This window comes from Carettochelys insculpta, chromosome 2 (genome assembly GCF_033958435.1).
Source record: "Carettochelys insculpta isolate YL-2023 chromosome 2, ASM3395843v1, whole genome shotgun sequence".
Lineage (NCBI taxonomy): Eukaryota > Metazoa > Chordata > Testudines > Carettochelyidae > Carettochelys > Carettochelys insculpta.
This window is the reverse complement of record NC_134138.1, coordinates 210,494,029-210,519,236: the sequence shown is the minus strand read 5'-3', so window position 1 is coordinate 210,519,236 and position 25,208 is coordinate 210,494,029. Positions and strand designations below refer to the sequence as shown.

The 25,208-nt window shown below is 47.8% G+C and overlaps 1 protein-coding gene across 1 annotated transcript in view; it reads left to right on the top strand.

Moving 5' to 3' along the window:
- KCNH8 (potassium voltage-gated channel subfamily H member 8) overlaps nt 1-25,208 on the top strand; it is a 428,672-nt gene that overhangs the window by 311,691 nt on the left and 91,773 nt on the right. Inside the window, exon 8 of the mRNA XM_074986135.1 lies at nt 23,353-23,550. Coding sequence (XP_074842236.1) covers nt 23,353-23,550 — 198 coding nt within the window. The remainder of the gene's footprint in view (nt 1-23,352; nt 23,551-25,208) is intronic.

The window sequence follows — 25,208 nt, the reverse complement described above, 5'->3', positions numbered from 1 at the left end:
CTCTTTTCTGGACCCTCTCTAATTTCTCCACATCTTCCTTGAACTGCGGTGCCCAGAACTGGACACAATACTCCAGCTGAGGCCTAACCAGCGCAGAGTAGAGCAAAAGAATGACTTCTCGTGTCTTGTTCACAATGGCCTTGTGGGAGAAAGAAAGAGAATCTGCGCCAGTTAGAGAGAGAGGGAAAAACTGTGCATTTTTTATTATATAAACTCTCTACCAGAAGCATTATGGGTCCAAACCTTTGAGTTACTGAATAGTCAGCCCCATAGGGTTGATCAAGCCAGTGTGAAGTCACCATACATACAAGTATGGTACAAAATTTTCCCTTATGCCAAGCACAAGAGGGTCAGGATTTAGACTAATAATTATAATAATAAGAGTTCACTGCCTGGGAATGTGACTGTAATGATGAATGAAGCCAAATAATTCAACCTCACTCAAATCTTCTTGGATTTGCCCTCATCCCTCACAGGGAATAAGGACAGCTGTTGGCAATTCCTTTACATTGATGCTATAATCCATTGGGTTAGATTAAGGAGTAGCAAACCTCTAACTTGACTAATCATATGTTCAAACAAATATATCCATTCTCTCGTTCTTTTTCTAATGAAATGTTATGTAATAACAGAAATATCTCAGAAGAGCACAAATTTTTTGACTCCGCTTAGAAACATCTAACATACCACTACCCAATATAAAGGAATTACCATTGCACCATGTTGCTTTCACTCCTGGGGATTTCATGTCCCTTACACTCTATACAGTAGCTTTCCCTGTGGATCTATTGTTTGGCCTTCCAATTATTTCCAAACCCCCATCCTTCTGAAGACAAGAAATGAAATCCTGGCCCCATTGAAGTTTCCAGGAGTTGTGCCATTAACTTCAGTAGGACCTGAGAATTTGAAACTGTTTCATTCTTGCAGATAATGATATTTGCAAACTTTAGAGTCTGTTTAGAGTTCAGTTTTGTACCTGTAAGGCGTAATTCTTATCAGGTTATTGGAATTGCTGTGGATTCAGTTATCTTTCTTGTTATTGCCAACATTAGAAAAAGAGCTTATTTTTTCTTTTTTTTAGAACGTTCGAACACCTCTTGCTTTTGAAACCAACTTGATTACTAAACATTTGTATACCATGAAAACTGCATTTCCAGTCAGCGTGATAGAATCAATACTTTTGTTATGACTTGATCTAACTTTGACCTTATTCAAACTCTCTTGCAAAACAATTACTTAATAATGACTCCTGAGACTATATTTATTTCCAAGAGAAGTACAGTACATGCTTATACTCAGGGAGTATGGTCACTTGGTAACCCTGCTCTTATTTTGCATTTTATAAAATTCTCCATTGTCTGTCATTGGAACTGGGTTTACAAAGACTGCTGAGTTCATTGCTGAGCTACTTCTACTAACTACTTAAATGTTGCTTACCAGGCTCTTGCCCTTGGGATCAAAGTGTAACTAATTTTATTCTCTGAAAATAAATGGCTCTTTGCTGATGTAATGGGAGTCAGATGACCATCCATCCCGTATTGGTCAGGATAGTCCTCCTTCCCCAGGGCTCCCAGGGAGGCTGGCAGCTGTGGCTTTCCCTAAGGCTCCAGGGGATCGCTGGCAGCTGCCACTTCCCCAGGACTCCGGGGAAGGGCTGGCAGCTGCCGCCTCCTTCCCAGCTCCCAGGGCTTGGAGGAGCCACCCCTGCCCTCCATATCTCCCTGTCCTGTATTTGGAACAGGGACCTATGGTCACTGTAAATGGGATCCACCTTCCTTTGAAGATGTGGCTTAAAACCTGTTGCAATCTTTGCATGGCATATTCAAGTGCAGTTAAATGGGCCTCAAATTCTGCACATGTACTGTTGGGCCGTTACTGTCCTGTTCCAGGAACCATATTTGTTGGGGATCATGATCGCTGAGAAACAGGCAGTTTGAGGAAACTGCTGCCTCTGTTTTTAGGGCCTGAGATGTAAATTCTGCTAGGAGGATGAGTTAGAACTTATTATGTGAGGGACAAGGCTGTCTCCAGTTAGGTCTCAGTTATTCTGTTCACTAGGGACTCTTTAGTGTGCACCAGCAAAGCTGATATGGACTAATTTATGCAAATCACATTGTTGTGCGTTAGAATCACACCCTCATAGTGTGCATTACCCTGCCACACAGACAAGCTCTTCAAACGTTTTTTGTTTGTCAGAGTTCTTTTCTAGAGTTAAAAAGTTGTCTGGGAAAGTGAGTTGCAGAATAAAAACAGGTGGCAATAGATTAATGACAACCCTACTTTATTGCAATGAAGCCTTTATAGATGTGTCTGCTGAACTTATATACAAGTTTCTCCAGTTTCATTTTCCTTGTAAATCAGTCTTGCATTATGTACTGGTTGAAACACTGCCACAATTTTTATTTATTATGAATGCCAACTGACTCCTTGCTTTCTGTACACTCTGTTTAAATTGCACTATCCCTGTGCAGCCTATTATGATGTACTTATTTAAATCATGTGCCATGTCAGAAATGCAATGTTCAGTCCTGGTCACTCCAGCTCAGACTAGATGTAGCACAAATAAAGGTAGGGTCATACATAAATTGTTAATGGGAATTATTGGGACATAGAAACATCCCTATGACAAGAGTGTGATATGTCCAGTGGTAAGAGCTGCTGGTTACAGAAGCGTAGCACAGGTGGGTACGCTTTCCCATCTTAGCAAATGTTTTACACTGGAGTTTACTGTTACACGGCAAACTTTTCAAGGAAACAGGCTAACAGTATAGGTGAAATCTTGGCCCCATAAAAGTCAATGGGAATTTTAACTTTGACTTCAGCTGGGCCAGGATTTCATCCACATTTTTTTTTAATAATAAAAGCTGTGGTTCTCTTTTACAGAGCCCAGAGGGCATCTCTGTTAACAAGGAAACCCACAAACCGTACTGAGAATTCAGCTAATCCTGCCATAGATCTAAAACAGTGGCAGGAAGCAGGCCTACAACAGTGATCATAAGCTGTGTGATTAAGAGCCAGCACTGCTCTCAGGAACTGAATGTACTTCCATTAACAAATGTGGTCTGGTTATGCAGAGTCCATTGTCTCTCAGCTAGTGTTATTTTGCCTGGATGACCTCAAATTGTCTCTTCCTTACACATCAGCAGCAGACATACGGCACCTTCTGTATTGCTACTGTATTTTTATAAAGTAACTCATGCTTAATTCCTATCTTTCTTGTCTTTTGAGGTGGGTAGGGTTTTTTGTTTGTTTTTTGTTTGTTTGTTGTTTTATTTGTTTTTGTTTGTTTTTGTTTTACTTGTCATTTGTTCTCCATCATTTCTAATTTTACAATATTGACTGATGTTTCATAACAGCAAATTACTAAGATTTCTGACTGAGCCAAGGGAATGAGAGAGATTAAAGAGACATATAAGGATAGGATGATGCCGAGTAGAAGGGAGATCAAGAGATGGATGGGGTCAGCTGAGCAAGTGGAACGGTTAGAGGAGGACAGCACATGAGAATCTTCTGTATCGGTAACATGGGAGAAGTAAGCAAGAGGTGCGAGAGAGGAAGGGTAACTAAGGCTGTATCTACACAACGAGATAAAATCAAATTTAAAGGAGTTGCCTCAATATTAAAACATCACTGTCTTCACTGTAAATACCATTAGCTTGATTTATTGAGACCTAATACTGATAACAAAATATCGATATTATGGGGTGGATACAGTATCAATTTTGAATGTAAAATATCAAATAAAGGCTAGTGTGGAAGCGCCATATCTTTAATTTGAATTTATTAGCCTCCAGAAGTGTCCTGTATGTATCCCGCAAAGCTACGTGGTGACCCTCTGTGTACAGCTACTTCCTTCTCCACTGCTCTCCATCCTGGTGTGCAGGAAGAAGGTCACAGGAAGCCTGCAAATTTTTGATCTAAATAGAATTGAAATTTTAATTCAGCAGCAAATATATAGGGCCTCCATAAAGAAAATAATTCCTTTGCCTGTCTCATCACACACATTGGTAGCAAGTGCATCGGTAGTCACATCCTGCTATCATGAGCACTCAGGGTAGTGATCTACCTAGTACATCTCAGGGTCCCAGGACAGCCCCATCGTGGACCCACCAGGAGATTGTGGTTCTTCTTGTAATTTGGGAAGACCAATCAGTGGCAAAGAGACTTTGGGAGGCCAAGAGAAACACGGCAATCTATGAGCAGATGTCGTGCCAGATGATCACCAGAGGTTACTCCCAGAATTCTATGTAATGCTGGGTGGAGGTGTAAGAACTCCAAGCAGGCCTATCAAAAAGTCTGAGAAGCCAGCCAGTGGTCAGGAACAGCTCCACAGTCCTGCCTCTGTTATGAACAGCTGCATATGCTTCTGGGGAGCAACCCCACCGCAGAGCTCAGTCTTAATTACAACACTTGCGGAGGCCCTAGTCTGGAGTTTGAGGTGAGCTGATAGGAGCTGGGTGCCCCAGAAGAAGAGGGCGATGGAGACGAGCTAGGGGGCAATGAGCAGGAAACCGAGGAAGTTCTTCCCAACAGCCCAGAGCTCGTCACCATAGATCTGGAACTAGTCCTCTCCACACCAGTCCCCAAGCCCCTGGACCAAGCTGTTGGGGTGAGTTTTTATTCTGCACGCTAAAAGCAGGTTGTATGTAGGTATAAGGTTGTGTACGAGTACAGGGTTGCTAGGGATCTGCACCCCTCAGAACAGTGTGTTAACGTTTCTTGGGATGGAGCAATTATTCTTTATGGATATCTCCATGAAGGCCTCGTCGAGGCACTCTTGTATTTTTTTCTTGAGGTTCTTGGGCAGGCCTGACTTCTTGTGGCTTCCATGGTAGCACACCTTGTCACACCAAGCAACCAGAGAGCGATCTGGTGTCATGGTGCCACACAGAATTTTGGCAAATTGTCCAGGCTTGTGGTCAAACAGTGTGAGCAGGTCTTCTTTGTCCATATCTGTTAGTTTTAGGAGTGTGCTATCTTCTTTGGCAACCTACAGAAACATGGGAATTTGCATCAGATTTTTTTTTTTTTACTATGCTTCCTGCCCTTTTACATTTCCCTGAAGCAGCAGGCGGGCGTGCCATTCCCAACCCTCAACTTAGTTTGCAGGCTCTGTGGGGCTTCTCCCCGGCCCATGTCCCTTTCCACCCAGCATCTCTTTACTTTGCAAGGATCCCCCATGCCATGGGGCTGCCAGGTTTGACTGGGCTTCTCCCCTCCCATGTACCTTTGCACCAAGCATTTTCTTTTTACTGTACAGAGATCCCTGCACCACACAGCTGCTGGGCTTGGCTGTGCGTCTCCCCTCCCATGTCCCTTTCCACACAGCATTTCTTTTTACTTCAGAAGTATTCCCCTGATGCAGCCGTCCATGTGGCTGTAATTGGACACTTCCCACCATCCACTCTCACCACACAGTTGCCAAGTGCTGTGTTCCTTGCTTATTGGGGAAGATTGCTCCAGGAACGGCTGATTTTTTTTTCCCTGCACCAGAGCATCTGACATCTTCCACTGCTTTGCATCCCTCCCCTTCTCCTGAAAAACAGACAACTGAATATAGCTTACCATGTCCACAAAGAAATCTGCTAGACAACTGCCAGCAAATGATGTGTTGGGAATGCACTCTTAGAATCTCATTCTTAATAAGACTTTTAAAAGAAACTTTCCCTGATAGTAGACACAAAGACCCATTCATTCCATTTGAAAGCACCTGTGTGAATTGTGTTTTTATTTTTTATATTTATTTTTACATATATATTTATTTTATATCTATATCTATACATCTATCTATCTATACATCTATCTATCTATTAATATATTTATATAAAATATATACATAAATAATTATATATATATTTACAGGATATAAGTGTATTCTGTAGCACATGGAGCAGAATGAAGCAGAACATACTAAGCCGACAAAGAACACTGCTCACTGGCATCATAGTACAGCTCAGTGGAGTCATAGTCAAACTGGTTTCAGCAGAGAATGCTTAATTTCCAGCAACAGCAAATGGCAAAGTAGAGTGAGGTCACTGCAAAGCTTGTAACAGCAGTTACAGAGCAAACAGAGGTCCTGCACTCCCTGCAGCTGCTGCAGAGGAACTCCCGACACAGCATTGCAGGAGCCAATATCTACTGCCCAGATTCCCCTGAAGAGAGGTCGCTCACCTCCCATCATCGCGGTCCCCGGGTGCAGGGAGGGAGGGCAAGGATAACCTGCTGCTCTCACCCCAAGGGCCACTGCAACAGGCTATTCAAGCACCCTTGACAACGTTTCTTTTCCCAGCCACTTAAACTTCTCCTCCCACCAAAATAAAACCATTCCTTTGAGCTCAGTGTGATTTTGTGGCATGCAGGAGTGCTAAGGAACACAAATCATTGTGGGGAACCAGGTGGGGGGAGGGCTGAAGGCGCAGCTCCCCACCGATACACCAGCATTCAGAGAGGACACCCAGCACAGGGAACCCAGGCATGTTAGGGGAGGGCTGAAGGCACAGTTGCCCGTTGCTATGCCCAAGTTTGCAGCAGACACGTGGCTGATGGTACCAGGCATGTTGGCAGAGGGCTGAAGGCACAGCTGTCCGCTGCTTCACCCAGGTCCACAACAGACGCACAGCTGATGGAACTGGGTGAGTTGGGAGAAGACTGAAGGCACAGCCGCCCGCTGCTGTGCCCAGGTCTGTAGCAAACACACATCTGATGGAACCAGGCAGGTAATGGGAGGGCTGAAGGCACCGCTGCCCTCTCCTACACCCAAGTCTGCAGCAGGTGCGCAGGTGATGGAACCAAGCAGGTTGGGGGAGGGCTGAAAGCACAGCTGCCCTCCACATGCATTCTACTTACTGCAACTTAACCCCCTCCCATGAAGTAAGATCATTCATTCATGAAGACACGGTGGCTGCGTCTATACTCGCAAGCTTTTTTGAAAGATTATTTTGAAAGAAGGCGGCTCTTTCGAAATATCCCATAGAGCATCTACACACAAAAAGTGTTTTCAAAAGTATATTGAAAGAATGTGCTTCGCCTTTCGAAATCACTCTTCCTTTCCAATTTCAGGAAAAGCATCCCCTTTTGAAAGCTTGTTTCAAAAGAAAATGTATAGATGCTCTGCCTGCCCCCCACTTTTTTTTTGATCTGCTTTTATGTGAGTGGACGCATTCTTTCAAAATAAGTTCTTTTGGAGGAGATCTTACGAAAGAGGTTTTTTTGAAAAATCTCTGTAGTTTATACACAGCTGGCATGATTTATTGGCATTACAACAGACAAATACATCGGTATCATGTGCGTTACAGATTATTCATGAAGCTACATTTTAAAAGCATCCCTTATTGCTGCTGCTTCAGCCTGGTTATTGAATCATAGAATACTAGGACTGGAAGAGACCTCGAGAGGTTATCTAGTCTAGCACCCCCCCCCCACCCTCATGGCAGGACCAAGTACTGTCTACACCATCCCTGATAGACATTTATCTAACCTGTTCTTAAATATCTCCAGAGCTGGAGATTCCACAACCTCCCTAGGCAATTTATTCCCATGTTTGACCACCCTGACAGTTAGGAACTTTTTTCTAATGTCCAACCAAATCCGCCCTTGCTGCAGTTTAAGTCCATTGCTTCTTGTTCTGTCCTTTGAGGCGAAGAAGAACAAGTTTTCTCCCTCCTTCCTCTGACACCCTTTTAGGTACCTGAAAACCACTATCTCTTTTCATGGACTTCCATGTCAAAATGAGTCAGCGACAGAAAGCAGCCTTGCATATAGGAGACACAGGTTCAAGTTCCTGCTCTGCCTGATTTGAAGATGTGCCTCAAAATAGGGTGACACCATGTGCACATACTTCCTTGCTCTATCTCTCAGAAATATTTTCAAAGGTCATGGTTTTGTCCCAGTGGAAAATGGGCAAAAATTTTAAACTCTCAAATACTCATGTTTTCCAATCAGTTTTGCTGTATAATTTACTATCTTTCAGGAAAGGGATTTTTCTCCGACAGCATTATCCATAATTGTGTACACGTATATGATTATGGGGAAGTACTGCATTTTTTAGATCAATTTGCCACTGCATATATGGAATAGTCTGTTCTGCAATTTGCATATGTATAAGGTAAATATTATCATCCACATATATTGAATCATATATAATCACGACCAAAAGGAATCATGGTGATCATCTATGATATAGCTAATAGGACTTCCCCTAAATAATTCTGAGAACATATCTTCCAGAAAAGCATCTAATCTTGATTTTAACATTGACAATGATGGAGACTCAGCTGTTGAAACCATTTACTAAAGCTCACGGTGAGCTACCCTTGCTGTTAACAATGTGCACCTTATTTTCATTATAAGTTTGTCTAGCTTCAGCTTCCAGCCAGTGGATCGTGGCATAGTTTGCTTAGCTAGATTGATGAGTCCATTATCACATATTTATTCCTCTTCATTATTTTCTGCATTTTTTTTGGTGATCTGCAAATTTTACCAGTGATGATTTTGTTTTCTGTCAGGCCACTGACACACGTCTTATATAATGTAGGATGAAGAACCGTTCCCTGCAGGATCTCAGTAGAAACCTACCCTCTCAGTGATGATTCCCCATTTACAATTAAAGTTTCCCATTTACAACTTTGAGAGCTATCATTTAGCCAACTTTTAATCCATTTCACATATGCCACTTTGATGTATTGTTCTATTTTTCAATCAAAGTGACATGTGGTACCAAGTACAAATATATTACTTTAATCCTGTTACTTTTATAAACCAAACTCATAATTTCAATAAACAAAAAGATCAAGTTAGTTTGTCAGGGTCTAGGTTTCTATAAACCCATGTTGATTGGTATTGATTATATACCCCTTTATTTCTATATTAATCAAGTCCTATATCACCTGCTCCATTATCTTGCCTGGAATCAACATCAAACTGACATGCCTATAATTACCGACAATTTTACATAGCAGTGTTGTGAGAGAGAAACAGACCTCATTATTGATGCAAAATTAAGATAAAATTAATATAACGTGTTCATATTTATTTCTCTTTACTGGATATTAAAATATAGATACAAGTACATTATAGCCAGGATGTTTGAAATATAATAATACATATGTTTAGCTATTTGTTTCAAAATATTCCAATTAATCAAAGACATTCCAGAAACCTCTGCTTTTATTCTCCCAAGGAGAAGCAAATGTCTGAAATATAACCTCTCTTTAGTTATAAATCCAAGTTTATTATCCTCAGGTAAGTTTATACAGTGTCTAGTATGTAATTTTATAATTTCTATTTTGTTTAACATCCTTTAATATTTCATTTAATACTACATTTTAAAAGACGTATTTAAGAATTATTGTGTTTATGCTATGCATAGACTATTTCATCACAGTCTGTTATTAGAAATTATAAATATGCTTCAAATGGCAAATCTAGAATCCATTTTTTTTCAAAAAACAAGAACGAAAAACAAATAAACCTATCAATGTGTCTCATTAAACAACAGGACATAACCAGTAAAAAAGATCAGCTTGCTGACAATATGATGGTGGTTTTTTTGTTTGTTAACTTGTTTGTTTTTTACAAGAAAGCAGACTTTGTGAGATATTTTATGTTTGAGGAAGAGTAGAAGATGGGAGGATGTTTAATCCGGAGATTTTAAAAAGAAATATTGCTTAGGATATATTTTAAGAACTATAAAGCAAGTAATTAAAAAAGTGGATCTTTTAGACCTCCCATTAGGTTAAACCCACAGAATAAATTTGAGAAATATGCTTATTCTAATCGATTTCTTTGTAAACACACCAAGAATACATTCTTTCACTCTAGTGAACATTTATGGTGGGATATGTTTTACACATGGTATTGGCTGTTTAAGAAGGTGAAAATGTTTGTTGTTTTTCAAATGCTTAATATGGCATAAGTTCCTTGGAGAGGTGTATTTGTAAATATTTTGTACCCAAACACAAACCTTCACTTAATAACTGCCTGATATTGTTGTATTAATAGTATGATGTTTTGCATTTAAATATATAAAGGTCATATGATGACAATTACTTTTTACCGAGTATGTTTATCTTCCATGAGAGCTGTGGATCCACAGGTAGCTGAAAAGGCCTGTCCTTGAACCACAAGTTCTATTACACTGAGGACAGATGTTTTCATGTATGGCGGGAGGCTGTTGACCATGACTGAAAGCCAGTCTCTCTTTCCCTGTGTGCCTCTTCTTGTTCTCAGTTTGTCAGCAGACAATTTGAAAAAGTAGAGGACCATGCCATAGGACTTCTCTGCATTTTGAGCAATCCTGGGCAAGTGCCTCACAAGTGTCAATGTCAATATTGCACTTCTTAAGTTATCCTTCCAAAGTTACTTTTATAACGCTTCAGTTGTCCACCAAGATTATGGTACCCTCCTTTGAACTGATGGATGATCATTGCCTCAATAATGGTGATCTCATTCGATCTTTAAGGTCTTGCGGAGGCAGCAGTGGTGATGCCTCTCAAGGACTTTCGAGTGATGCCTGTAACTTTTTCAGGTTTCAGACCCATAAAAAAATATAGAGATAATAAGGATGGTTAAACAGGAAGGTCTTATGTCTGTTCAGATGTTGTGTTCTTCAAAAGCCCTGTACCAAAAACTGGCACAGCTCAGATTGTGTTGGAGTTCTGCATCAATATCTGCCTTGGATGAGAGATGACTTCTAAAGTACAGGAAAAGGTCGACAATCTGCAGTACCTCTTTGTTGATTTTAACAGATGAATTATGTGGTAACTCACTTGAAGAGGGCTGATGGAGCACTTTGATCTTGATGTTGAGGATGAGACCAAAAGCACTGGCAAACACCTTCAGGGTAGTTTGAAGATCTTTCTCAGAGTGAGCACAATTTGCGTTGTCATGAGCATACTGAATTTCAGTGATAAATGTGGTGGAAATCTTATTCTTAACTTCCAGCCTGATGAGCCTGATGAGCCTAAAGAGCTTCCCATCCTTCTATAAATGATTTCAGTGCCATCTGGGAGCTACTCAGCAATTACGTGAAGAATGATGGCAATAAAAACTGCAGATATGGTTGGGGTGATGATGCATTCCTCTTTGTATTGTGAAGGTTTCACTCTGGGAGCCACTACGACTCAGAACAGTCATTTTCATATTAAGTAACTAAATATATTTTTTATATTTAAATATATAAAGGTTATATGATCCTATAATTGATTATAGCTATAAACAGCCATTTCACTTGAGATATGTTTATATTAATTGTGATATTAGTTAAGTAATCATTCACCAAACTCATGCTGACGAGAAAGACCTCTCCAAAGAGTGGTATAAAGAAAAGGCAATCCCTCTGAGTGACTATTCAAGCTTACAATCTCTTTAAGCATTTAATTTTAAAAAGGGTAATTTGACAGCTAACTTTTAAAGAGAAGTTAGGATGGTTTGAATTAACATGAAACAATATTTCAGCTCCTTTTAAACCCTGAAGGAAATAAAAGAATATCTCAGAAAATTAACTGAATAAAAAAAGGTTAAAACATTAAATTTGAAGATGTTCTGAGAATCTCCCTTCACAAAGATAAAGGAAATGTAACTGTCCGGAAAGAATTGCAGCTCTGATATATGTGCGCATTAACACTAACAGTCTGAACCTTTCCACACTACTGTACCCATTTCAAGAGTCTGATTTGTCTTGTGTGCACTCCTTCAAGTTTCACTTCTCTTAAAAACTTAGAACATTAGACATAAAAATACAAAGGTGTCACAGCACACTATAACTGAAAAATTGCTTGTTTTCTCATTTTGACCAAAGTAAATCAATCAGACTATAAATATTGTGTTTACATTTCAGTGTATAGTATACCAAGCAGAATAAACAAATCATTGTCTATGAAGTATTAGTTTGTATTAACTTAACTAGTGCTTTTATGTAGACTGTTGTAAGAGTAGGCAAATATCTAGATGTGTTGATGTACCCCTGGAAGACTGTTAAGTAATCCCAGGGGTATACATGCTTCTGCTTGAGAACCACTGCCTTAACACACTAAGCATTCCTAAGATAAATAGGTTCACATAGACTTTGTGTGAAGTCATGGAGCCAATAAAAAAGTAACAACATACAACTTCCAACCTGAACTCACCTGAAATAGGTGTGCTTCTTAATAATTTCATGGAAACAAAAAGGGGAAAAGCATAATACTCTGAAGAGAGCACCCTTCTTTCACACATAACAAGCACTCCACAATTCATTCTGTCCATCTCTACAAATAAGCTGCAACAGACTGTGAAGAAAAACACAGAATACTCAAGAAGAAACAAACTCAAGCAACATCTTTCCGAGGCTTCAATATGAACTGGTAAAGAGAAGTTCACTAAGATACTGCCAAGAGATTAGATGTAAAATACTTCAAAACACTATTACCAGGATATGAAAATGTTGTTATTACCTAAAATATTAATAGGTTTTTTTTTTCTGTTAACCTTCAAATGTATTCCTGGAGACAGGCTAAAGAGTGGCAAACAGCCAACCAGTGGGATTTGGTTGGATTTTAGATTCTTAATATTTGTAACTGACTTGTCTGATGTCAGATCTTTAAATGTCTTGAATGTACCTTTGGTCATTTGAAGGACTGCTAGAATTGTTTACTTGTGAAATTGGACATCAATGAAAAAAATTCTAGTGCTTGTAGCTGTCTGCTGTGTCCTGCATGCCGACTATGAAACAGCGGCGGGGTGTGTATTGGTGGGGGGAAAATATCCATCAGGGTAGAAGGCAGCAGTGGAGTAACTGGTGCCTGAATTTAAACAGACAGATACATGGGCTATTAGAAGAGCTCAGTGCTAAGCTTTAAGGCTCCAGGAGACGATTTGAATAGTGAGCCAGAGTAGTGTGTAGCTGTAGTGTGCTCTACCTCACATTACTCTTTTTTCACCCAGTTTTGATTAATGTTTGCATGTTTATGGAACAATAAAATGAAAAAGGGAGTATATTTGTACAGGGAAAATAAGGGAGCTCAACCCTTGGCCCTGACTATACAAATTATATAGGAGTCATTCTGCTGGCTGCACTGCTGCCTTACAAAGGTGCCATGTGTTTTCCACCTGTGTATTCCGATAACCCTGCTAGTTTATGTGAAGTGTAGGGGGAAGACTACAGATATACTTCTATCTAGTTCAGTGTATTAGTAGTACAGGGTGAGCCTTTCAAATCTGGAACTCTCTCATCTGGGAACATCTGCAATCTGGCATGATTTTAGTTACACTTACAACCACTTATCATAGGCACGTCCAAGTTTCCCACAATCCCATAAAGTTTGTTTACAGCCACCAGTCCTGGCTCTCTGTGTTCTGTGCCGTCATTTAGCTCTAATTTACCCAGAAGTGTCTTCTGAGAGCCCAGTAAGCTGTGAAAGTTTAGTGTAGTAGACAATATTGATCTCCTGTGGTCAGGCAAAATCTCTCATCTGGCACCAGTCAGGTCCCAAGGGTGCCAGACAAGGGAGGGTCAATCTGTAATGACGCTCACCAGTCTGATGTAAGAGCGTTGATTGAATTTTTTCAGAAAATGCCAATACAGAGTCAAAAAAAAAAACCACCCCAGCCATAATACATTATCACAATTGGTAAGCTTTTTGCTTGGAGCTTATTACGTATTTTGCAATTTTTCAACCTACAGGAATTTTCTCAACTCATAGTTTTACTGAGCTGTATGGAGTGCAGGGAAAGGATAGATGTTTGCCTTTCAAACTGTCAGTATATACATAAATTAACATAATTATTGAAGCATCATGAAGGGTGTACAATACAGCCCAAAAATGGAAGTCCCACAACAATCTTTTGAAGGTGAAATCAGCATACACAGCAAATTATATTTCCCTCATTATGCCTGAGCATCCAGGAAGTTTTTGGATTTGCGAAAGCCTCCAAAGGGCAGAACTTGACACTCTAGCTACGTCTACACGTGAACACTACATCGAAGTAGCTTATTTCGATGAATAACGTCTACACGTCCTCCAGGGCTGGCAACGGCGACATTCAACATCGACGTTGCGCAGCACCACATCGAAATAGGTGCTGCTAGGGAACGTCTACACGCCAAAGTAGCACACATCAAAATAAAGGTGCCAGGAACAGCTGCAGACAGGGTCACAGGGCGGACGAGCGCTTCCGGGGCAACAGCTAACCGCTCCCTTAAAGGGCCCCTCCCAGACACACACAGCCTGCACAGCACGCGGTCTGCAGAGCCATAGGCACGCACACCTCGAGCAACGCAGTCATGGACCCCCAGCAGCAGCAGCAGCAGCAGCAGCAGCAGCCAGAGGTCCACACGGCCGCCCCTGTAGGAGCAGTGCTCGCCCTGCTCCATGCCATGCAGGAGGCAGCTGAGCACCTCCTTGCCACAGAGGAGGAGCTGCCCGCAGGGGAGGAGGACTCAACCCCCAACCCTGCAGCACCCCGCCACCCCCCCGCCGCACACGCCGCCGGCTGTGGAGCTACCCCACCAGCACCGACTGGTGGGAGCAGCTGGTGCTCGGAGAGTGGGACGACGACCGCTGGCTCCAGAACGGATGAGCCGGCAGACATTTCTGGAGCTATGCCAGTGGCTCAGCACCGCACTCAGGCACCAGGACACTGCCATGCGGCGTGCCCTAAGCGTGGAGAAACGGGTCGGCATCACTGTCTGGAAGCTGGCCACTCCAGACAGCTACCGATCCGTGGGCCAGCAGTTTGGCGTTGGCAAGGCCACCGTCGGGGCTCTCCTCATGGAGGTAAGAGGACCCACGGGGGGAGGGGGAGGCAGCCCTGGCAGGGGAGGGGAGGGGGGCCCTGGCAGGGGAGGGGAGGGGAACCCTGGCAGGGGAGGGCCACACACACCCTGCACACCCCTCATTGGTGCTCTCCCCTGTGCTTCCCCTGCAGGTCGTCCGCGCCATCAACGCCCTGCTCCTCCACAGGCTTGTGAGGCTTCGGGACCCGGATGCCGCCATCGCGGGCTTTGCCACCCTGGGCTTCCCCAATTGCTTCAGGGCTCTGGATGGGACCCACATCCCCATCTGCGCCCCGGAACACGGTGGAGGATGCTACATAAACAGGAAGGGCTACCACTCAGTGGTCCTCCAGGCGTTGGTGGACAGCCGGGGCCATTTCCTGGACATTTATGTGGGCTGGCCTGGCAGCACCCATGACGCCCGGGTATTCCGGAACTCGGGCCTGTGCCGCCGGCTGGAGGCAGGGACCTACATCCCCCAGCGGGAGATTCCTGTGGGGGACACCACCTTGCCCCTCTGTGTCATCGCAGATGCGGCATACCCCCTCCGGCCCTGGCTCATGCACCCTTACATGGGCCATCTATCAGCCAGCCAGGAGCGCTTCAACCAGCGCCTGAACCACGCGCGCCAGGTGGTGGAGCGCACATTTGGCCACCTCAAAGGGCACTGGAGGTGTCTCCTCACCTGCCTTGATGCGGGCCCCACCAACATCCCCCAGATCGTGGGTGCATGCAGTGCCCTACACAACCTGGTGGAGAGCAAGGGGGAGGCCTTCTTTCAGGGCTGGGCTGTGGAGGCCAGCAGGGCCGATGTGCAGCCACCCGCTGCCCCCAGTCGCCAGGTGGACCCCGAAGGGGCCCGGGTCTGGGAGGCCCTGCGGGCCCAGTTTGATGAGGCCGCGGGGTGAACGCTGGCAGGCCCCCCACTGCGCCCCCCCCGCATCCTCCACAACACTCCCTGCCCCTACGCCCACACCACGGAGCACCCAAGAGCACCCCCGCCGCCACTTTTCTTGTAAAAATAAAAGCAGACAGTTGTTTGTCAAATCAAACATCTTTTGAACTCTTATTATTACTATCTCAATGACGAACTATGTACAGGGAAATTCTAACATAAAAACAGGGATAACATGAAAGGGGAAGACAAGGAAGGGGAGAACTATTTACATGGGGGTAAGGATCAGCATTGTAAAACAGGGGTCACAAATACAAACTATTTACAGCAAAAAACTAACATAAAACTGGGGGGAATATATACAAAGGGTGGGGGGCCACGTCCTGAGCCCCACGCCCCTACAGTCCAGCGCTGGGGGTGGGTGGCCGGGATCCCTGCCTCAGCCGCAGCCCTGGCCGGGGCTGGCTGGGGGCCGGGCGGACTGGCAGATACGGCCGGCTAGTGTCAGCTGGCCCCAGGTCCCCCTCGGCAGAATGGCCCTCGGTGGCGGGTGGTGGTGCGACGGCGGGCTGCGCAGCAGCTGGAGCAGCAGGTAGAGCAGTGGGTGGAGCAGGCAGGGCGGGCGCTGCAGCGGCCGGTGTGGCCTGGGGGGCCGGGGAGTCCGCGATGCGGTTGAGGGTCTGCATGTAGGCCCCCCATGCCAGGCCAGTGCCCGCTCCTGGAGGTGGAGGCGGTGTTCCTCCACCCACAGCCGCTGCTCGGCGACCTCCAGCTGCCGACGGTGCAGTGACAGCAGCTGGGGGTCCGTTGCCGGTGGCTGGTGGTGCTGCGTCCTCCGTCTTCCCCGCCGTGGGGCCAGTCGTTGCTCCACCGAGGGGCTGGCCTGGAGTGATGGCCCCGGAGGGCTTTCCGGGACCACTGACGTCTCACCGGCGCTCTCCGGTCCTTCCGATGGTGCAGCTGCGGAACACAGGAGGCAGGGAAGAAGAGTGGAGACAGCTGTTAGTGTGGGCCCCGAGCCGTGGCCCTTGTCCCCCCACCCCTCTGCTGCAGGTTCCCCATCCCTGTCCCCGGGAGATGCTGCTGTGATGGGGTTCAGGGGTCCCCCTGTAATGCACCCCGCCCACTGGCAGGAGTGACTCTCAACTCAGCAGGTACGACAGGAGGTTTATTAGGCAACAGATGCCCAGTTTCTCCCAGAAGCGACAGTACAGCAGTCAGAGACGGTCCTTCCAACCTGTCCTGGGGAGAAGACCCCGAGGGGTGCCCCTCTGGGGTGTAGCTTTCCCCCTCCTCAGGCTGGCTGCCTTCCAGCTCTCCCTTCCCCTAGCCTCTAACTGCCGCCCCCGATTCAAACCCAGCTCGGCTCCTCCCTACTCTTTGTTCAGGGCAGAGGTGTAGCCTGCCAGTTGTAGCCCCAGGATCATCCTTAGCCACTGGGAGCTATTCAGCTTGTTTCTCATATCTAGCCTGAGTCTCGCATTTGCACTCCCCCCCCTCCATCACATGCTGCTGCTGGGTGTCCCACCCCCTCCCCCTGGGGAACCCTAGAGGTTCCGCTTCCCTCAGCCCTGGGGATGGGGCATGGCACTGTCATGCTCGGGGGGGGGCAGGGGCTGATGCACTCCTGTGAGGTACATGCCACTGCTGTCCTTGGGGCCATGGTCATCTGGGCATGTGGAGGGCCCTGGCCACATATCTATTACCCCCACCCCTCAACCCCGGGGGTGTGCACCAGGGGGGGTACATACCTGACGGTCCACTCCCACGGTCGGGGGACACCCGGGGGGGGGCAGACGCCCGGCTGGAGCTCCAGGATGGCATCTTTATCTGGAGGCCAGTGTCACTGGAGGAGGAGTCCCTCTCCTCCGGTGCCCTGGGGGTGGGCTCCTGGGGGGGCCCCCGGGGTGCGGGGCTTGCCTCCAGGGCGGACTCCGCCTCCAGAGCCTGCTGGGGCTCCTCGCCCGAGGTATCAAGAGTGGCCGGAGCGGAGGAGGTGTGCCGGGGGCCCAGGATGGCCCTGAGCTCCCTGTAAAAGGGGCAAGTGACGGGGGCGGCTCCAGATCGGCCGGCCGCATCCTGGGCCCAGACGTAACCCTGCCGCAGCTCCTTCACTTTACTGCATACATGATCCGGAGTGCGGGCAGGGTGACCCTGGGCGGCCAGGCCCTCAGCCAGCCGAGCGAACGCATCCGCGTTCTGCCTCTTGCTCCCCATTACCTGGAGCACCTCCTCCTCGCTGCAGAGCCCCAGCAGGTCCCGAAGCTCGGCCTCCGTCCAGGAGGGGCCCCGCTGCCGCTTCCCTGCCTGGCTGCTGGGCTGTGAGCCCTGGCTCCCCTTGGGGAGGGTCCCCTGGGGGCACTGGGGGGGCTGCCGGGCAGCCATCGCGTCGGGTGGGGGTTTGGGTGGCTGCGGAGGAGCGTGCAGGCTAGCCGCGTGTTACTGCTGCTGCCTGCACGCTCTCTCAGCTTCCTGCACAGGCAGGGAGCTTTAAGGGGCCGCTCCACGTGGCCACCATTGAGCTCAGGGGCTGGAGAGAGCGTCTCTCAACCCCTCAGCTAATGGCCGCCATGGAGGACCCCGCAATTTCGATGTTGTGGGACGCGCAATGACTACACCTTCCGTACTTCGACGTTGAACGTTGAAGTAGGGCGCAATTCCCATCCCCTCATGGGGTTAGTGGCTTTGATGTCTCGCTGCCCAACGTCGATGTTAACTTCAAAATAGCGCCCAACACATGTAGCCGTGGCAGGCGCTATTTCGAAGTTGGTGCCGCTACTTCGAAGTAGCGTGCACGTGTAGACGCGGCTTCTGAATGAATAGCTTCTTGTCTCTGCTCTTTCCTTGTTGTGCTGCTAATCTGCCATTTATTTAGATTCCTTGGCTGTGCCTACACAACAAAAATTACTTCCAAGTTGCTTACTTTGAAATACAATTTGAAAGTAAGCAACTTCAAAGAAGAGTGTCTACGCACACCCTACTTTGAAGTTAAACTTTGAAGTAGGCACTGGTCCATTCCTGAGACTGGAGTAAGGTCTTTGAAGTTAGGCTCCCTACTTCGAACTTCAAAAGCTACATCTACACTGGGACGCTACATCGAAATAGCTTATTTTGATTTAGTGAAATCGAAATAAGCTATTTCGATGAATAGCGTCTACACATCCTCCAGGGCTGGTGCCGTCGACGTTCAACGTCGACGTTGGACAGTACTACATCAAAGTAGGAGCTGCAGGGGAGCGTCTACACACCAAAGTGGCCCACGCTGAAATAAGGGTGCCAGGAACAGCTGCAGACAGGGTCACAGGGCGGACTAGCACTTCTGGGGCAACAGCTAGCTGCTCCCTTAAAGGGCCCCTCCCAGATACACTCAGCCTGCACAGCACACAGTCTGCAGAGCCACAAGCCCGCACACCCTGTGGAAGCAGCATGGACCCCCAGCAGCAGCAGCCAGAGGCCCCCACACCTGCCCCTGCAGGACCAGTGGCTGCCCTGCTCAGTGCTATCCAGGAGGCAGCTGACCATCTTTTATTTCAGGAAGATGAGCTATCCTCGGGAGATGAGGAAGCAGCCCTAGACCTTGCTGCCCTCCCAGCCCCCCCTGCTGCACACGCCGCCGGCTGTGGAGATACCGCACGAGCACAGGCTGGTGGGAGCGGCTGGTGCTCGGCGAGTGGGACAATGACCGCTGGCTCCGGAACTTCCGGATGAGCTGACAGACATTCCTGGAGCTCTGCCAGTGGCTCACCCCTGCCTTACGGCACCAGGACACCCCCATGCGACGTGCCCTGACAGTAGAGAAATGCGCTGGCATCGCTGTCTGGAAGCTGGCCACTCCAGACAGCTACCGATCCATAGGGCAGCAGTTCAGCGTGGGCAAGGCCACTGTCAGAGCTGTCCTCATGGAGGTAAGAGGACCCAGGGGGAGGGGGGGAGCCCTGTGGGGACAGGGGGAGCCCTGTGGGGAGGGCCGGACACACCCTGCACACCCCTCACCAGTGCTCTCTCATGTCCTTCCCCTGCAGGTCGTCAGCGCAATCAATGCCCTGCTCCTCCACAGGCTCGTGCAGCTTGGGGACCTGGATGCTGCCATCGCTGGGTTTGCCAGCCTGGGCTTCCCAAACTGCTTTGGGGCTCTGGATGGGACCCATATCCCCATCTGTGCCCCGGAGCACAGCGGATGACGCTTCCTCAATAGGAAGGGATAGCATTCCGTGGTCCTGTAGGCCTTGGTGGACAGCCGGGGCCGCCTCTTGGACATTTATGTCGGCTGGCCTGGCAGCACCCACAACGCCCGGGTGTTCAGAAATTCAGGCCTGTGCCGCCGGCTGGAGGCGGGGACCTACATCCCCCAGCGGGGGATCCCTGTGGGGACCACCACCCTGCCCCTCTGTGTCGTCGCAGACGCAGCGTACCCCCTCCGGCCCTGGCTCATGCACCCCTACACGGGCCATGTCACAGCCAGCCAGGAGCGGATCAACACGCACTTGAACCATGCGCACCAGGCGGTCGAGCGGACTTTCGGCCGCCTCAAAGGGCGCTGGAGGTGTCTCCTCACCCGCCTGGATGCAGGCCTCACCAACATCCCCCAGGTCGTGGGCGTGTGCAGCGCACTCCACAATCTGGTAGAGAATAAGGGAGAGGCCTTCTTCCAAGGCTGGGCTGTGGAGGCTGGCAGGGCCGACGTGCAGCCACCCACTGCCCCCAGTCGACAGGTCAACCCTGAGGGGATCTGGGTCCGGGAGGCCCTGTGGGCCCATTTTGACCAGGCTGCAGGGTGAATGCTGGCAGGGCCAGCTGCCGGTGACCCACCCACTGCACCCTCCCATCCTCCACAACACTCCCTGCCCCCACGCCCACACCACAGAGCACCCGAGAGCACACACACCCCCACACTTTTCTTTGAAATAAATGGAAATGTTGTTTGAAACAAAACAGTGCAACGTTATTATTAACAGAAGGAAGGGGGGAACTATGTACATGGGGGGGGCAGAACAAAAACTATTTACAAACATTGTGGGAATATGTACGGGGGGGGGGCAATGTCCTCGGCTCTGCACCCTATTGTCCAGCGCCCGGTGTTTGGGGGAGCGACCCACGTCTCGGCCAGAGCCCTGGTCGAGGCTGGGTGGGGGCCAGGAGAACCGGCAAATAGGGCCAGCCGGTGTCCACAGGCCCATGGTCCCCCTCGGCGGCAGGCCCCAGGGTGGCAGACGGTGGAGGGATGGCAGGTGAGTGGCGGGCGGAGTGGCGGGGGGGCCAGGTGCTGCGCGATCTGGTGGAATGTGCACATGAAGGGCCCCCAAGCCTCCTGGCGCCAGGCCACCGCTCACTCCTGGAGCTCTAGCTGCCGCTTCTCCACCCGCAGGCACCGCTCCGACACCTCCAGCTGATGGCGGAGGGTCGCAAGCAGCTGGGGTTCTGTGGCCATCCGCGGGTGGCTCCTCCTCTGTCGGCCTTGTCCTGGGGCTGGTCTGTGCTCCGCCGAGGGGCTGGCCTGCTGGGATGGCCCCGGTGGGCTCTCTGGGACCACGGACACCTCGCCGGCGTTCTCCAGGCCCTCCGATGCTGCAGCTGTGGAACACAGGGGGAAAAAGAGTGGAGACAGCCGTTAGTGTGGGCCCTCACCCGTGGCCCTTGTCTCCCCACCCCTCTGCTGCTGGTTCCCCATTCCCGTCCCCCGGAGATGCTGCTGCTGCTGATGGGTGTCCCCCCCCATCACGGGGGACCCTAGGTTCCGCTCCCCCCATCCCCAGGTATGGGGCATGGTGCTGTCCTGCTGGGGGGCAGGGGCTGATGCACTCTTCTGAGGGACATGTCACTGCTGTCCTTGGGGCCATGGTCATCTGGGCGTGTGGAGGGCCCTCGTCATGTCTCTAGTCCCCTCCCCTTAACCCCGGGGATGTGCACCGGGGGGCGGGTACATACCTGACAGTCCTCTCCCACGTTCGGGGGACACCCACTGGGCGGACGCCCTGCTGGAGCTGCGGGACGGGAGGGCGATGTGGAGCCCCCCGTCGCTGGAGGAATCCCCCTTCTCCTCCTCTGGTGTCCCAGGGGTGGGCTCCTGGGGGGCGGGCCCTGGGGTGCAGGGCTTGCCTCCGGGGCGGACTCCATCTCCAGGGCCTACTGGGGCTCATTGGCCGATGTGTCAAGAGTGGCCAGGGGGGAGGAGGTGTGCCGGGGGCCCAGGATGGACCTGAGCTCCCTGTAAAAGGGGCAAGTGGCGGGGGTGGTCCCAGATCGGCTGGCTGCGTCCCGGGCCCAGGCGTAACCCTGCCGCAGCTCCTTCACTTTACTCCTGACATGGTCAGGAGTGCGGGCAGGGTGACCCCGGGCAGCCAGGCCCTCGGCCAGCTGAGCAAACGCATCCACGTTCCGCCTCTTGCTCCCCATTTCCTGGAGCACCGTCTCCTCGCCCCAGAGCCCCAGCAGGTCCCAGATCTTGGCCTCCGTCCAGGAGGGTCCCCGCTGCCTCTTCACCCTCTGGCTGGCAGGCTGGGAGCCCTGGGTCCCCTTGGGGGGGTGCCCTGTGGGCTCTTGGGGGTCTGGCTGGCTGCCATGAGGTTCAGGGTACGGGCTGGGGCTTCTGAGGTCTGTGCAGGCTGTGCACGTGGCAGTGCTGCTGCCTGCACGAGCTCTCAGCTTCCTGCACAGGAAATAAGGGGGCGGGGAGCTTTAAGGGGCTGCTGCACGTGGCGACCATAGAGCTCCGAGGCTGGATAGAGCGTCTCTCAGCCCGTCAGCTGATGGCCACTAAGGAAGACCCCGCTATTTCGATGTTGCGGGACGCGGATCATCTACACGTGCCCTACTTCGACATTCAACGTCGAAGTAGGGCGCTATTCCCATCTCCTCATGAGGATAGCAACTTTGACGTCTCGCCGCCTTACGTCGATTTCAACTTCAAAATAACACTCAGCACGTGTAGACGTGGCGGGCGCTATTTCGAAGTTGGCACGGCTACTTCGAAATAGCTGGCTAGCGTAGACGCGGCTAAAGTAAGGGAAAATGTGTGTAGACTCTCTTCTGGCTACTTCGATGTAGTGCCTAACTTCAAAGTTAACTTTGAAGTTAGTTCCCAGTGTAAATGCACCCCTTATGTGTAAGCAAGTATTACTTAGCTTTCCCTCAACTTGGCAAAATGAAAATAAACATTAGATGAACAATTTGGAAAAAAGATTTACTGCAGCCTCTTTTTAAAATCTTAATTTTGGTGTATAATTCTTGTCTGGCTTTCTGAAATGTATACATACACATACGCACACAGATCCAAAATCTTTGATAATAATTAACAGGTCATGCTTTTTCCTCTCAGAAGCTCAAAAAGCTTTCCAAACAGTAAGTAATCAAAAAAATAAAATGGAAATAATATTCATAGTACAGTATTATTAGATTCTTTTTTTTATTTTCTCTGCTAACCTGGAGTCTTTGGGTTGACAATGCAGCTGTTGAGTATATCTCATAAACAGTTAATTACAGGAAAGAAGTCCCTTTTCACCACATGTACTCATGCCTAAGCACAAATCACATATGGACTTAATTTTCCAAATAAAAGTGTTTCCAGGATTGGAACTTTAATCTTCTTTGAATCACGTGTAATAGCCAATGTCCTAAATCTTAAAAAATATTTTATCTATCTTACCAAATAGGTAGCTTTCATTATGCTGCTTCTCATTGGATATGGTTTTTTTTTTTTCCTAAACAGGCTGGCTTCATGAGTTGGGAAAACGTATAGAGTCTCCGTACTACGGCAACAATACACTAGGAGGCCCGTCAATCAGAAGTGCCTATATAGCTGCCCTGTATTTCACTCTTAGCAGCCTCACCAGTGTTGGGTTTGGAAATGTTTCAGCCAATACTGATGCAGAAAAGATTTTCTCCATTTGCACAATGCTGATTGGGGGTAAGTAAAAATGTTTTGCAAGCAGTAGAACTTGAACAGGGGGGAAAGGCAGTTTTAAAGCATCATTTGAAAATAATTCAAATAAAACACAATCCTAAAGTGCAGCTTCTGTGATTAAATTTGAAATGTGTGAGATGTCATGTAGTACATTTGCAACAAATTCAAGGAAGCTGAGAATATTTTGAGGTGTAGTACATCAACAAGCAATTGTCCTCAAGTCTCAGTTTTTAATCACAAGGGCAACAGTACTAGCATATAAAATATGCCTGATTGTTGTTGTAGATTAGTATCAAAGCTTGGAAGTGTTTTTATTGTATTTGGTCAGCACACTGTTATCTGCTTTGCATTTATTACTGTTGGAACAATATTTGCTTGTTGCGGGTTCTCTATTTCTGCCTGATTCCAAGATAGCAAACTGGTTTAACCTTCAAAACCTGGTATGCCTGGATCAGGATAAGTGACTGTAATATAGAGTATCAGAGAGGTAGCCATGTTAGTATGTATCTTCAAGAACAACAAGAAGTCCTGTAGCACCTGATACACTAACAGATATTTTGGAGCATAAGCTTCCCTGGGTAAAGACCCACTTCATCAGATGCATGAGTGGAGGGAGCGGGGGGGGGGGGGCTGTTCAGAGGAGTATTTAAAGAGGGGATCCCAGTAAAAGGAAGGGCCAGAGCTGACAAAGTCTATTCAGTCTGGGTGGAAATGGCCCATTATCAGTAATAGTATATCATCAAGGGCTCATTTACTTACACATCCTGTTCCAGCAATGCCCCACTGTAATTTACATTGGCTAAACTGGACAGTTTCTACATAAAAGAATAAATGGACCTAAATCAGACATCAGAAACGGTAATGTACAAAAACCTGCAGGAGAACACTTCAGTCTCCCTGAACACTCAGTAACAGATTTAAAAGTAGCAGTCCTACAACAACAACAAAAATTCAAAAATAAAATGGAGAGAGAAATCTCTGAGGTGCAATTCATCTGCAAAGTTGACTCCATCAACCAAGGACTAAACAGAGACTAGGAGCGGCTGGCCCCTTACAAAAGCAGTTTCTCTGCTCTGGACATTCACACCTCCACATTAGAATCTAACAACGGGTCATATCCCCCCATCTGATCTGACTTGTTTCTCTCTTGATGTATAACTACTGATAATGGGCCATTTCCACCCTGACTGAATAGACCTTGTCAGCTCTGGCCCTCCCTTTTACTGGGACTCCCCTCTTTAAATACTCATCTGAAACCCCCAACACACTCATGCATCTGATGAAGCGGGTCTTTACCCACAAAAGCTTATGCTCCAAAATCTCTGTAATATAGAATAAAGTGTGCAGTGAGTTCTCCAGCTTTTTACACATTAACATTCCTGTCCTCTCCAAAAATGTTGCATTAAATCATATTACAGATTTCAGACAAATCAAAGGCAGTGCTCTGCAGGTGTAGAGGGCAGAAAAGTGAGTCACTATTAGATCCCTGTGTACCTTACTGTTTTTCTAGTTACTTAATTGTCCTGGATTTAATGACAAGTATTTTCACCAATGATGTTTTTAGTAGAAGGCTAGTCTGCTTGACTCTTATCAGTTCAGCAACATACATTTCCCTACGAGTGTAAACTTGATAATTTAACACCAGGGACCATAGTACATGT